Source organism: Euprymna scolopes, chromosome 5 (assembly GCF_053919585.1).
Source record: "Euprymna scolopes isolate OS-2025 chromosome 5, ASM5391958v1, whole genome shotgun sequence".
Taxonomy (NCBI): domain Eukaryota; kingdom Metazoa; phylum Mollusca; class Cephalopoda; order Sepiida; family Sepiolidae; genus Euprymna; species Euprymna scolopes.
This window is the reverse complement of record NC_136486.1, coordinates 150,139,773-150,155,635: the sequence shown is the minus strand read 5'-3', so window position 1 is coordinate 150,155,635 and position 15,863 is coordinate 150,139,773. Positions and strand designations below refer to the sequence as shown.

The window sequence follows — 15,863 nt, the reverse complement described above, 5'->3', positions numbered from 1 at the left end:
TGCTTTCATCATCTTACCTCTGATCAGAAATCTAGTCTAACCTACTATTTAATCAATAAGTAAATGGAGGAGAAAGGGGTTAAAACCACACATTTGTGGCCCAAACATAATGTGATAAAAAATTGAGTACAAGTGATAAATGCTGTTTAGTTCTCTCCTATTTTAAGAGCTTAGATACCTGGGTTGGAAAGTTGGATTGAGAAATCAACGCCTGTGAAGAGGGACACACTGACTTGCAAAAAGTGCCTGGGTAGCCTTGTTAGAATTTCCTGGTAAGGGTGCCTCGGGCGATCAGCAATAAATTAACCCCTTCTCAAGGAGAGAAGGCAAAGCCTGGGAAAGTGGATCTTCTAGAACTGCATAGAACTCCCAACACAAAATTAACAGGAACCAGATCATAACAGGAATGATCTAATCTCTACATTTCAGAGGCCCAGGATAAAAATAAATATGATTTTATCTTGTCAAATATTAGTAAATGAGAAACCATTTAGAATTAAAATCAATTTAGTATTGTTTGTAATTTTAATATGCTTCAAATGTGTACATATGCTTCAAATGTGTACACATGCTAAAACAATCACGAAAATGTGTTTCTAACAATTATTGCAGCTTATGTATATCATTTTTCATTGCATTATGTTCAGGCCACTAAACTGTAGCTTTACCACAGATGGATGCATACCTATCCTAAGAAGAATATTACTAAAAGTGATGCGATAACACAGAACTTGAACAGTGTAAACATTCCTGGCCAGTAACCAGTATACCACCACAAATTACTCATATGCCAATTAAAACAATTATGTTTTTGATGAAATAATAATTTCAATAATTAAACATGTCTTTTAATTATTGAAAAATATTTTAAGTAATAAGACAATACTAAAATGATGCATACCTTTATTGTAATTCACATTGGCTCCTTTCTCTAACAAATACTTGACAATTTCTGGTTGTCCAGCATTTGCAGCATACATTAAAGGGGTCCAGTTAGATTTAAGTGGGATATCAATATCAACACCTGATTGGAAAAAAAAAAAACATTAATGTAAATATTTAAAAGTCTATGCAAAATTTACTTATAAAATATAGAAAAGAAATCAAGGATAAGTAATTAACTGCTTCCTCTCTTACTTTAATTCTGCTATCATTGTCAAATGGATGTACCATTATTAATCTTTTTATTTTCTATTGTTATTACCACAGGAAGCGAGATCTGATTAATTTTCTTTTTTGATTCTAGATAACTCTGACATCTTGCCTGACTAAAAACTCAGGTTTTCCACAAATAATACTTTTTTTTCACTAAAACTTAAGATTTGCAACAATTTTCAAACCCAATATCTGCTTTCTTCTTATAAGCAAAACTCTTTCAATTGTAGTCTTAATTTTTCCTCTTTCATAGTCACACAAATCATGTCAAACAATGCTGAAGAGGGGGCAAAAGAAAGACAGGGGTGGATAAAAAATGCAGCTCATTTGTATTCATTGGTCTAGTGGTCACCATCAACTCCCTATTTTAATATTGCATTGTAATACAGCTTTCTATTACTGTAGCTTCTTTCCAAGAAATGCAGGATTCTGGAACTCTTCTTGCTCACCATTTTCCTACTACCTACAGCCTTGGTTCTTTCAAGACTATGACCAATGGACATCTCCTGTTTTTGAAATAACCATTTTTCATTCTTATTAACTTCTTACATCAACTGACTTCATGCCTTGTCTAGAGCAATTAAAAAAAAAAAATAAAAAAGCTGGACCTGTGCAAATCACACAATATTTGAAATTGGTGTAATAAAAGCCATTTAATTTAAAAAAAAAAAAAAAAAAAAAAAAAAAGCTTAGTTCAATCAAATTAATGAAAATAGCCAGAATTTGTTAAAGCTACAATAAATTCATAATTTATACATATTTTTGTTAATATTGAATTATTTATATAACTGAAGGTTTAAATTGTTTATTATTGCAGATTATTTTTTGTATCACTCTTGCACTTGGTTCACTGGGTATATTTTCCAGGTTATTTTTTAAATTCTTTTCCAGGAGTTCGGTTTCTCCTATAATTACTGGAATGATGGAAATCTAAAGATTCCAGTTTTTCATGTTGTACATAAAATCTTGGAATTTCGTTATCTTTTCCCTCTCAGCTCTATTTAACCCTGCATCATTAGGGTCACTTACTTCTACTAAGGTTGCTTCTTTCTCCTTGTCCTATATCACTATGCCAAGATTAATAGCTCCGTTTTCTAGGTATGTAGTTGTAGAAACTACAGTCATTGCAGATGGTGTATAACTTATTTCCAACAGTTTTTCTGGGACTTTCCCAGGGCTTGCTGCTGCATTCTATATTCAACTTTTTACAGATATTGTGGAGATATTTGCACACTCCATTGTGTCACATAGTATAGTAGCCGGCTCCAGTAGAATCTTACAGTTGGATGTCAGGTGGCTCATACTCTACTTCTGTGTGGCAGAATCTGCAATTGTCATTGCTGAGACCACTCATTTTCTTAAAAGCAATGGTCATCAACAGTTGATCTTGGAAGCCATTGTTATTCTCTCCGTATCATAGTTGAATGGCCCTCTTCTCAGCCAGTATGGAAATAGAGCAGACTATAACTAGAGAAATATTTTTATGATTCAAAATTATATATTAAAAAAAAAAAAAAAAAAAAAAAAAAATTTCTTTGTAATCTATAGTGACGACAGTAACCAACTTACCATTGTCAATATATTGCTGAGTCGTTTGTAGATCACCATTTAAAATAGCAATCCGAAGATCATCCATTGGTAGTTTCACATTGTTGTGTAATTTGGATGAGAGATTGATCACAGGTGTTGAATGTTCATAGTTATCATAGACTTGGTCAGCCTCACAATTATTCCAGATTTCTACGGGTTCAACAACATCATTGTTGTTGTTCCAACATTTATCAGCTTCCCAGGATTCATTGGTATCCACTGCATCTGGAATGACCGTGGGGCATTCTTTTGTGTCCTAAAAAACAAAGACAGTGAAACAATTGGATTATTCAGACTACTATTCTCATCTTGTTATATCCACAACATTTTAGTCAATGTTATTTCTGACCTTCTTCAGATCCTACGCAAATTTTAAGCTTTCTACACACTCACATATAACTATATTTTTAAATAAATATTAGTTTTATACATACAGGCACTAGTGCTTCATGCTTATGCAATCATCAGTGTAGGAAATGAAAATTACTACTGGTTGGAAGATTCAAACTCCATAATAAAGTCACCCTTACCTCTATAAGCTAGCATTCTACCTTAATGTCACAAGAAGTCAGGGAAATTAATTGCCTATAAATGCATACATAGCAAACAGAGTATTTAATGACTGGAAGTCAGAATGTTGCATTAATAAAAAAAATTAGAATAAAAAAAAAAACAGTGAGGAAAGCAAAACAGAAAGGGAAACTTCAAGGAAATTGTGCACAAAAACAGATATGGTTACAAAAAGGACATTTGAACAAAGAAACGGAATCGCTATTAACAGCTACAAAAAACATAACCTGAACAAAGTATATAAATGGCAAGATTAACAAAACCTAGAAAACAGTAAATGTAGATTCTGTGAACAAAGAAATGAAATAGTAAACCACAACATAAGTGAACAAACTAACAAACTAGCCCAAAAGAAATATAAAAACAGTTGAGTTGGGAATGTAATTCATTGGGAACTATGCAAACAAATACACTTTGAAGATCCAGACAAAATGGTACAAAGTGAAGCCAGTATTGGAATATTAAACTAAATTCTATGGGAGAAAGAAATATAAGTGGACAAAGTCATTCAAGCAAGAAAACCAGACATGATAATAAACAAGGAAAAAACTACTTGCACAGTTACATTATTTAGAAAGCCATTATTAACATGAGGAGGAGGGGCCTTGTTAACTATTCTATACTTTCATCTAACAATTTAAAAAACAAAAGATACCATAAAAGTTGAATTTAATTTGAAAATCCTATCTAAAAACTGGCACGGTCCGTAAACTGAATAAGCATCAAAACAGCTACCAAATAGTACTTTTCACCATCCCATCACTTCAGAAGGTGAAGATCAAGAAAGCATAAAAAAAAAAAAAAAATTACATGGAACTTGACAAAGGGAAAGAAATATGAAACATTGAAAAGGCTACTATAATACCAATAGTAGTAATTTCTAAAAACCTGGAAAAAAAGATTAGAAGAAATTATAATCCAAGGAAAGACTGACAGCATATAGAACAAAATATGGATGATAAAAGCTGAAATGTTGAGGAAAATCTTTGAGTACAGAAACTCACATGACATCTAACCTCAGATAAACTGAAATAGAATAAGGAAATTTACAAAACAAATAATCGGAAACTACAGTGGATAAGAAAAGTCTCCTCCCGCCCCCAAAAAACATGTACTGGCACTGGCATTTGTTGGTGCTACAAAAATTGCTGTGAAGGGTCAAGGAAGATGCAAAGAATAAAGAGAAAGAGCACCATCCAGACTTATACTGAAAGAGCACAAAATCCATACTAGAATTGACCAAATGGATCCTAATTGTAAGATTGATCAGATGGGCCTTAATTGTAGGATTGACCTTTCAACCTTCAAAAAATTGTCGATGAGAACTGATAAACGATTTTAAACATTAGGCCACAAATCCATGTAGAGAATTTTAGTATGAATTTGAGGAGCTTTAAACCTAAGCTTCTCGTATTAATATAAAAATCTATGGCCTCCTATGTATATCTAGTTGCAGTTGATTTTTTTTTTTTTGGTTTTGTTTAACGGCATATCAACCCTTTGTAGGTTATTTAATGCCAAATCCAGTTATTTTGGGAATAGTATTCAATGTTGTATCCAGTTATTTTATATGAGATTTTTTTTTCTTCAAGCTCCTTGTATTTTCAATCATTAGTTTGTAGCTTTTGGTTTGGTTGTTTTATAGTGGATTTTGTCATTTTTGTTCTCTGCTTTGCAGAATAATGATTGGGTTTTGCAATGGGAGGGGGAAAGGGTTACAGTATTATTGATCGATGCATTTCAAGTTTGAAAACCAGTCAGTAAGTGGGGGAGATAGAAAGAAAAGGCGAAAATAGGAGGATGGAAAAGTGGGAAAAGGCAGATTGTTTTTGTTTTTGCAGAAAATAAGGTTTTTTTTGGGTTATATTTTTTGGAAGAGTCCGATTTCTTTGATGTAAGATAAGATTTTTCCGGTATTGTTCTTTTCGAAGATTTTTTGAAGATCTATTTCTTTGTCGTGTTTTTTTCCTGATTTGTGAAAGATCTATGCATTCAGTTAGTAGATGTTTTAAAGTAAGTGGTGCTTGACAGGGAATGCATTGAGGTTGAGTTTCAGCAACGTCTGCATTTGATGATGTTGCAGTAAGATTTTCCATACGAGTGTAGACTGCTGCATATTGATCATGATCCTCAGCCAAATGACCATCTTTCTTTGTGAAAAGACTCATTGCTCTGTCTACATGGGGAACCCATCTGGTACCTTTCACTGGTGCTGGTGAGTAAATTCTTATTTCAAGTTCTTCTCCAATGATCTTGAGTTCTCTCTTGCTCTTTGGGCTGAACTGGTAAATCTTCCATATCAAATGTAGACAATCATTGACAGACTGCATAAAAGGATACTGTTTTTATAGCTTCAATATGGCTAATTCAAGCCTGTGTGCCATACAGTGAAAGTCAATAAGATGAGGAACTTCTTGCCTTAATTGTTACACAACACCATTCTACTGTCCAATATTCACATTTGCACCATCTTTAGACAACCCAACAATTCTCAACATTTCATCATCACTGATTCCCACTTTTAAAAGTGCAGATTTAGCAGCAGAGATAATGCCTTCAGCATGGCCATGTTCAATAATAGTAATAACTTCAACAAGTTTATTTTCTGCTTTGCCATTCAATAATATTCTCACATAAACTGCTTCATTTTCTGGCACAGAGCTGTCAGTGGCACCATCAATCATAACCAACACATAATGGAAGTCACTGATAGATTCCAATGTCTCATCTCTGTGCCTGCAATAGTAGACATTTCACCACACCTAACATCGTTACTGTATGCAGGTGTCACAGGTAACCCATTTTTGTATTGTAGTAAGAGTAGAGGTTTGAATTTTGTAAAGGCCATTTCCCTATACAATAAACTGTTAAATTTAATTTTTAAATCTGTCAAATCCTTTTCGTTTGATTTGATTTCTGCCTCAAAAAACTGGAATCTACATTTAGGTTTAGGCACAGATAAAGAGTGGGGGATATTATTAACAGTTTTCAGCTAGATGAGCGTTTCTTGTGAAAGGTTAGTGAGGAGGGGAGGGGTCCATAGATTGGAGCTCAGATGAGCACTTGCCATGAAAATAACGATAAAGTAGAGACAGATTCACAACATCTCTTCTGTGAGAAGAGGTTGCAAGGAAGAGAAAAGGGCATCCCCCTACTAGGCTAGGAAGTCTATTTTGGACTATCAAGGCAGGATAAGTCCTTTTTAGGAGCTCCTGCACAGATGTGGTAACAGTACTCCATCCTTGGACGTACCTGGCTCTTATATAGATAGAGAATTGCATCAGCAGTAAGATATCTACTGGATCGATATCTCTAACCTTTTGAACGTCATCGGTTGTGCACACATTCTTTTTATAGTTTTTTTCTTTTTCCATATAGTGAAGTCACATTGCACACAGCTCGGCATTTGTTGACGCCCGTCATACTCTGTTACAGTAATAAGTATCCAAAAAAGTTTCAGTACTCACATCATTCACAGTTTCAGCAAACACTTCCTAGACTGGCAAACATTAATTTCACCAAGCAATCTACACAATACAAACAAAACTTTTTTTTTTTTTTTTTTTTTTTTAACTTTTACTCTAACCCTAAATTAAACCTAAACTAAATTTTAGTGTCAATAATGAATTTTCTTGCTCACACACTAATATTCCATAGTTGTAGGCCGCCATTAATAGACTGCTTCTCCTGCAATCAAATGGCTATCATTTAAAAAAAAAAAATGCATAACATTTTTTTCTAGGAAAATTTTTATAATTAAAATTTATCCAAATTGGCTAGAATAAGTTTTTTAAATAAAAATTAACGATAAATTCAAAATGTAATTTGGTTGATTACTGGAAAACCATCAAATAATTTCAATTTAAAAAAAAAAAAAAAAAAAAAAAAAAATGGGGTTGTTTGTTTAAAATAAAAATCAGAAACTTGATTTTTCAACTAAAAGCTATGTTATCTACTTAATAGTCATGACACAGTTGTTAACATATTACTACATTATTACATAAACATTTACTTTCACAACCCAGTGATCCGTCATTACAGCAGTTACCACTTGTTATCATAAGAACTATTCTGTTCATTATTTAAAAAAAAAAAAACTTGCAATTTCTTCAGAAACAATTTTCATTAATAATTAATTTTCTACTTTATCATTTTTTATAAATTCTGGATATGTTACTAAATTTTGACATTTCAATTAATCCATTACCTGCCAACATCTCATTAATGGGATGCTAAAAAAAAAAATCTACATTTACATCCAAAAGTTTCATTTCATTGGTTAAGTAGATAACATAACTTAGTTGAAATACAACTTTTCAATTTTTGCGATTATTCCAAGCAAGCACCAAAAAAATTTGTTTTTGCTTTTTTAAAATTTATTCATAGTGTGAATCAGTTCAGTTTAAAATGGTCTTAAACAAACTTAAAACCCTGTTTATGACCGTGTGGTACAAGAAAAAAGTTGAGTCGCTTGATAGTTCCCCACAGCCACAAATTCAGAATACAAGCAAGTAAGCAATAAAATTCAATATCACTCTTTTAGTTTGCAAAGTCAGTTTAATTCAGTTTAGATTGTGTAGAAGCATGAGAATGTGATTTAGCTTTCTCCGTTCATTTTCAACACTGCTTACATCACGACTGCAAATTTCTGGATATCTATTATTAAAAAGCAGCTTTTTTTTTTTTTTTTTTTTTGAAAAGTGAAATTTTAAGGAAGTATTTCTATAGAATTTGAACATTTTTTAATCTTTAAATCTTCTGCATAAAGTGCAGGATGCTAAAATTTTCCCGACAGCTTGAATTCCTTGGGGAATCCAATATCTACTGCATCTCAATTCATTCAGAATAGACCCAGTTCTCAAGTGAGAACAATTTGAGTGGCAGTCCATAAGTTTTCTAATGTGATTGGTTCTTCTCAAGCAGAATGGGGTTTTTAACCTTGTACTCCAGATGCGGACACCTACTACTTTACCCCTGGACCGTATCAGCCCATGTTGATCAAGGAACAGATTGAGATCCTGAACCAAACAAGGTAAAATGATATTGAAGCTCTTTCACAAAAGGTCTGGTGCTGCATAACCTACATTAAATAAACAGAGGCCCTTCTTTCACAATCCCTGTCAAAACCCCGCACTTGATCAACAAATTTATACACCAGGGCTGTAACCCTCAGCAGATATGTAAATCTAGAAAATCTTTCTACGGAGATGATAGAGGAATAGTCTTCCTCTAAAACTATAGATGTATTCACCGACTCGTGTACGTTTTGCTGACTGTGACTGTTAAGACAAAGTAAATCTAGGGTCGGTCAAGGTTCTCCCACGCTGTACAACCAGGTCCATGGCACCAAAACTCAAGATTTGTTTTAAGCTTCCTTAACAATAATCCATAGCGTTTTGGGTGGTGTGAATATACTTAAAGGCATCAAGCCAAATCTGATCTCCAAATCTTTACTCAGTTGAAGAACATCTCTCATCTGCTCCTCCCAAAAATATTCTTGTTTGTGATCAAACAGGAAAAGACTCAGGACAATACCACTTCGGCACCCATGGCCACATAATTTGAAGGGTAAAAACCCTTTGCAACTGTTCACTATGACAGGCAAACATTTCTGGGCAAGATACATCGCCATCAGCTCCAGGGTCAGAAGGCTTTACTTTTCTTGGGAGCGACTTTAGCTTTAGCAAATACCAATTCCGAGCAGTGATCCTGCAAAACATAGGCAACAAACCCATACTCTTCTGCAGAGGCATCACAGAACATGAACCCTGTTCTGTTCCAATGCCTGTTGATTGAAATGAATCTGACTCCGTCGACTAAGATCCTGTGCAAAACTTCTCCATCGAAAGTGGAACTCTTTTGGAACCCGTTCGTCCCATTCAAACCCTTGCTTCCACAATTCACCAATAAGACTTTTTAATGTCACGGGAAGACAGAGAGACAGGGGGTTAAATACTTTAGATGCTTTGGATAGAATCCTTCTCTTGGTTGAGGCATCGGTGTTGGGTTCAACAGGGGAAACAGATTTTTTCCAAAAAGGGATTGTACTGATAGTCCAAAACTTTTTCCCATTCACTGCCAGGGGTACTCAAGGTACCATCTTGATCCATCTGGTCTCTAAGGGTAGGACAATTAAACTTACTGGATTGCAGCTCAAATCCACCTTTCAGTAATCGCTTTCTGGCTTGAGAATATAAATCTGCCAGCCTTCGGGGATCTGACTGTCACTACTAAGTTGTCCATATAGAAACGGTTCTCCATCATAGTTCTACATAGATTCAATGGAAAATGAGACGCACGAAATTTTAGTATACAACCCAAGATAAAGGGGCTAGAATCAAATCCAAAAATAATGGTGATATAGCTGAAATAACGCAGTCGGTCCCCGTCCTTGAGAAAAAAGCAGAATCTGTTCCGATCAGCTTCTAAATTCAGCCAAATCATCAAAAAGGCCTTTCTGATGTCCGCTAAGAGAACATATTTATCCATCCAGAAAGATAGTAACAAGTCCAGCATATTACCAGATATGCTAGATTTAAGATTGACACCCAGACAGGCTGCCTCATTTAAAGAAACAGAGCCATCAGTTTTCAGGCTACAGTTGAAGATGGGACAAATTTTAGTCATAGAAGAAGGATCTGTTTTAAGAACAGGTTGATGTGGAATCCAGGTATAATTCTTAAAATGACGGAGGGGGGGGGGCACAAAGATTTCTTCGATGATACCCTATCGCTCCTGCTATTGGAAAACCTCCAAATATTCTTGATAGATTCCTTTCTCCAAGGTTTGAACCACATGATCCAAAATATGCAGAGATACCGCATGGTTTGATGGAACCCTCGTCAACTAGTTCACATACCAAGGTAACTAACTGTATATAGTACTTACTATCTTTCAGGGCAATATTCTTCTTGAATTGATCTATTTTCTATTGTCACTTTAACATTTACTGGATGGGTTTCTAACACCATTTTGTTTTATTTCTTATTTTGAAGTAAATATCGAGCCTTCAAAGACATCGCAGCAATCTTTTCTTGTTCGCCGGCAGCCTTCAACATTACTCGTTTTTCAAACAGAATAAACATTTTACATTAGATAAAAACACTAAACACTTATCTAGTTAGGTAGAAAAGTAACTTATCTTGCCTTTGATAACATTTATTTGTTACGCATCTTTTTTTTTTTGACATTTTCGAATTTATGTGTACTATAAAACAAACCCTCCGTTTTTATTAAATTGTAAGGTTTAAGTACAGAATAGGTACAAAAACTTTTCCCATGTTAAGAATGGCTGTCTAAATAACGTTATTATTTCAGCACGGATCAATAAGTGCACTAGTACCAAAATACGGCCAGTCAAAAAAGAAAACTAACCTGCTCTGGCCACCACTATCAGTCTCAGAAGTCGCCATTAAAAATGCGTGATAAAAACTTGAATAATTATACTTACTATCTTTCGAAGGTTATAACTACTTGAAAAATGTAATTTAAACCCTAATTTTTTTTCAATAAAAGGAGCAAAGACCAAATTTTAAAATAATAATAGGTTTAATAGCAAAATATGCAATATTTGCTTTTTTTAAATCAGTTTTCTTTAAAAAAGATTTAAAGAAAATCCACGAATTTTAACTTACTTCAAATATAATATACTAGCATTTCCGCCCGGCGTTGCCCAGGTGTTTGGATGTGTATGTTGAGCAAAAAAAAGTAGTAGTAGGAAGGTAGGCTCGAACCCGTACCGCAAAGGAGGAAAAAACCGAGGTAAAACCTAAGGTTTATGCTGTTACAACTACCGCCAAACCGGAAGCGACATTTTTTTAAATTAAGGCTAGACAATCTAAAGGAGAGGATAAATTTAAAAAATATCGGCGAAAAAAGTGCCCCCCCCCTGTAGAAAAGTGTCTAGTTAAAGGGGAAGATATTAGTGTTTTTAGTCAATTTTTTGATATCTGTCGTATGAAAGGTCGAACTTTAAAACGATAATGATCTTGGTAAAATCCTCTATTGCCTCTATTGAAAGTTTAAGGCAGACATACAAACAGACATACATACATTTATATATTGATAACTAAAAATTTTCGACCTAACTGATGAAAAAGCTTGCCCTATCTCTGACTGTCCTTTATGTAAAATTTCAAATATTTAGACAAGAAATTGTCTGAGTAATTTGGAAGAGACCGCAGAGGTCAATTTTTTTTAACTTTGACCCCTATTATGATCCCTTAAAATTTATTGTTTTGGGCTCAAATCAAGTTATTAAGTTAGATCCATGTCCAAGGAACCTATATCTAAAATTTCAAGCGCGTAGACCAAAATTGTCGGAGGAATTTGGTAGAGTTCTAAAAGGTCAAATCGTTGAACTTTGACCCCTTAATTGCCAAATTTCATGCCAAAAACCGATCACATCGATTTTCCTAAATCTCAGTACCCTGTATATCAAATTTCGAGTCTGTAAACTAAAAATTGACAGAGTTAGTGCGTAGGGAAGTGTACACAGACACACACACACGTTCACTTTTATATATATATATATATATATATATATATATATATATATAAATTCCAAAAAATCACTTATCTATAAAAAATACTAATCAATGGGTACTTCCATTCATTAAGAATTTATCCATATTTATATTTTATATTCCATGTACTTTTTAAATAAAAATTTTTTTTAAGCAAGGATTCAAAAATACCGCGATTTTAAATTGTCATATTAGATGGTCACAGAGCGGGTTTGTCTCCCTTTCTTCCAGTTGAGAACTACGGTGGTCTAAAAGTGCCATAATTAATCTCCCCTTTCTATTTCTGACATGTGTTTGCTGTCAACAAAAGTTAATCAATATGGGTCACTCTACTTGAAAAATGATCATATTCACTCATAAGTAAGTTTACTTTTATAAACAAACCCCTCAACTAATTTTCCATTTTTTTTTTTTATTCTTTTAAAGAAATACATGAATTTTTGATTTATAATATTTTATTTCTTCTTAATGGAATGATTTTTTTTTTTTTAAATATCTAAAATAAAACATTGAATGAAATAGAAAAAATTAATGTAAGTGCTCAATATTTACTGGACCATATTTTCAAAATATGAGGTTCCACTTAAAAAAAAAAAAAATCAACGTGTTTTTTTATTTTTTAAACTTTTGACTTAACAGGTAAATTTACACATAACTACTCCTTTGTTTTTGTTTTAAAGTAGATTATTTTATTTAATGATCTTTTATCTTCAATTTATGATATATAAAGCTTAGGCGAGAAAATTAATTAAAGACGGTTGTCTAGAATATTTGGTTTATTGGAAAGAGCATAAAATTTCACATTAAACCTGCAAATATCGTAAAAATTGAACCAATAGAATAATTTTGATAGATTTTTCAAGTGAAAAATTGAAAATAATTTAACTCGTAAAATTCAATACAATTCATTATGTGGAAAAAAATGCCTGCATGAGCGCGCACATACACTTTGTAAACACTTTTTTTTTTTTTTTTTTTTTTTTTTTAAATCAAAAATATTTCTATTATTTTTTAAAAAACTTTACTAGTTTATTTTGGAAGTATATTCCATAAAGAAATTAAACAACTCACTTTAAAAAGAGAAATTACGAGTTTTGTATATTTTATTCGCAGTTCTGTGTTAGGGGTGTCAAAAATTCACAAAAAATTCTGACACACCTAGGCCAACACGCAAGTAGACTTATTCAAAAAAGTTGTGAAAAAACAAATATATAACAAATAAATGTTATCAAAGCCAAGATAAGTTACTTTTCTACCAGACTGTAGGTGTATCAGAATTTTTGTAGAATTTTTGACACCCCTAACACGAAACTGCGAATAAAATATAAAAATCTCGTAATTTCTCTTTTAAAAGTGGGTTGTTTATTTTCTTTATGGATTATACTTCCAAAATAAACTATTAAAGTTGTTTTAAAAGTAATATAAATATTTTTTTTTATTTTTTAAAAAACAGTAATGAATTTTACGAACTCAATATTTTTCAATTTTTAAACTTTAAAAATCTATCCAAATTTTTCTATCGATTCTATTTTTACGATATTTTCAGAGTCAATGTGAAATTTTATGCTCTTTCCAATAAACTGAATATAATATTTTAGACAAACGTTTTTTTTTTTTAAATTCACGCCCCCCTCCATTTTCAAGTGTCTATTCAAAAGTAAATAATTTACTCACCAAAGTTTTATATATCACAAATTGAAGAGAAAAGGGTCAATAAATAATATATTCAAATTTAAAACAAAAAAAAAGAAGTGTTTTTTTTACCTGTAAAGTTCGAAGTTTAAAACCTTTTTTTTTTTTTAAACCACGTTGTTTGTTTTTTCTTTTGTTCTTTTGGTTTTTTTAATGAAACCTTGGTCCTTGCTCCTTTAATTGAAAAAAAATTAGGGTTTGAATTACATTTTTCGAGTAGTTATAAGCTTGAAAGACAGGGGGTCGAATAATTCACGCCTCCCATTTTGAAATGTCTATTAAAAAGTAAATAATTAATTTACTCACTAAAGTGTTATATATCACAAATTGAAGATAAAAGATCAATAAATAATATATACAAATTTAAAACAAAAAAAAAAGCAGTGTTTAGAAATTTGCCTGTAAAGTCCGAAGTTTAAAACCTTTAAAAAAAAAAATAAAAAAAACACACGTTTGTTTTTTTTTTGTTTTTTTTAATGAAACCTTGGTCCTTGCTCCTTTAATTGAAAAAAAAAATAGGGCTTGAATTACATTTTTCGAGGAGTTATAAGCTTGGAAAGACGGGATGGAATTATTCAATATTTTTCACGAAATTTCTGACGCACCTACCGGACTGGATATATTTTTCGTGTTTTTATTCAATATAACATGTTTATTCAATTCGAAAAACATACAGTGTTTACCGATGTAATGTATTGCAAAATTCAAGATGGCGCCTGCGCCTGACTCTTTAACACGGTAAGTTTGGGAAAAGGTGTTATAAATAAAAAAATAGACAAAATACTGTTAAAAACTCGCTCAATATATGTTACCGTGACATAGGTTGACATGTATTCGGCGGATTTTTAACAGTATTTTGTCTACTTTTTTTAATTTTTTTATTTAAAACACCTTTTCCCAAACTTACCGTGTTAAAGAGAGTGTCACAGGCGCCATCTTGAATTTTCCAATACATCGGTAAACACTGTTTTTCGAGCTGAATAAACATGTTACATTGAATAAAAACGGGTTTGTATTACTGTACACAGATTCGAAAAAGTTGTCAAAAAACAAATATAGAACAAATAAATGTTATCAAAGGCAAGATAAGTTACTTTTCTACCTAACTGGATATATTTTTTGTGTTTTTATTCAGTGTAACATGTTTATTCAGCTCGAAAAACATGCAGTGTTTACCGATGTATTGGAAAATTCAAAATGGCAGCCGACTCTCTCTCGGAGAGGGTACGTTTGGGAAAATGTATTATAAATAATAAACTAGACAAAATACTGTTAGAAAACAACCGAATATATGTCAACTTATGTCACGGTAACATATATTGAGCGAATTTCTAACAGTATTTTGTCTAGTTTATTATTTATAACCCCTTTTCCCAAACGTACCCTCTCCGAGAGAGAGTCGGCTGCCATTTTGAATTTTCCAATACATCGGTAAACACTGCATGTTTTTCGAGCTGAATAAACATGTTACACTGAATAAAAACACAAAAAATATATCCAGTTAGGTAGAAAAGTAACTTATCTTGCCTTTGATAACATTTATTTGTTCTATATTTGTTTTTTGACAACTTTTTCGAATCTATGTGTACAGTAATACAAACCCGTTTTTTGATAACTTTTTCGAATCTATCTGTACAGTAAAAGATCCTTGGCAGCCTAGTTTGCATTTCCCGGAAGAAGTGCCTCAGGCGATTAATAAACTAGCCCCTTCTCAAAAAGAGAAGGCAAACTCTGGGAGAGTGAATCTCCTAGAATTGCACAAGTACACCGGAATCAACAGGGAAAAAGGTCCTTACAGAAATGGTTTAATCTGTTGATTTTGGGATCCAAGACTAAAAAGACACACGGCTGAGATAAACTGACTATGTCACAACTGCAAATCTACGGATACTTATTCTTAAAATCAATATTCTTATTTAACTAATCATATATAACAATTTAAAACAAATTTAATTTTGATAAAATCAAAATGAAACTAATCAACGATTTTTTGTTGTTCTTCTTCCCAGAAACGCGCGTTTGTTAGGGAATATAAAACGAATTTCATAAACTCGCCCACTGAAATTTTACACATCAAAAAATGACTCTAACGTCAGATTAAACGACTAACTTACATTTTCGTAATAATTGTAGACAAAATCATCCGAATCATCGGAATATTCATCTTCGTAACCAGCAGGGAGGAAATGCGCCATTTTATTTAAATAAGTCGCGCATAAAAAAACGCCACTTCCTGTCTTATGATAATAAAATATTATTATTATTTTATTTATTTATTTATTTTTTGTTTTTTTGCTAAAATAGCAAATTACATAAAATAAAATCAAAATG

The 15,863-nt window shown here is 32.5% G+C and overlaps 1 protein-coding gene across 1 annotated transcript in view; it reads right to left on the bottom strand.

Moving 5' to 3' along the window:
* Window positions 1-15,768, bottom strand: part of LOC145277018 (ankyrin repeat, SAM and basic leucine zipper domain-containing protein 1-like) — a 61,089-nt gene extending 45,321 nt beyond the window's left edge. Inside the window, exons 1-3 of the mRNA XM_080128622.1 lie at window positions 15,647-15,768; window positions 2,725-3,001; window positions 902-1,024 (exon numbers count right to left, since the gene is read on the bottom strand). Coding sequence (XP_079984748.1) covers window positions 902-1,024; window positions 2,725-3,001; window positions 15,647-15,727 — 481 coding nt within the window. The 5' untranslated portion in view covers window positions 15,728-15,768. The remainder of the gene's footprint in view (window positions 1-901; window positions 1,025-2,724; window positions 3,002-15,646) is intronic.
* Window positions 15,769-15,863: the final 95 nt, after the last annotated feature.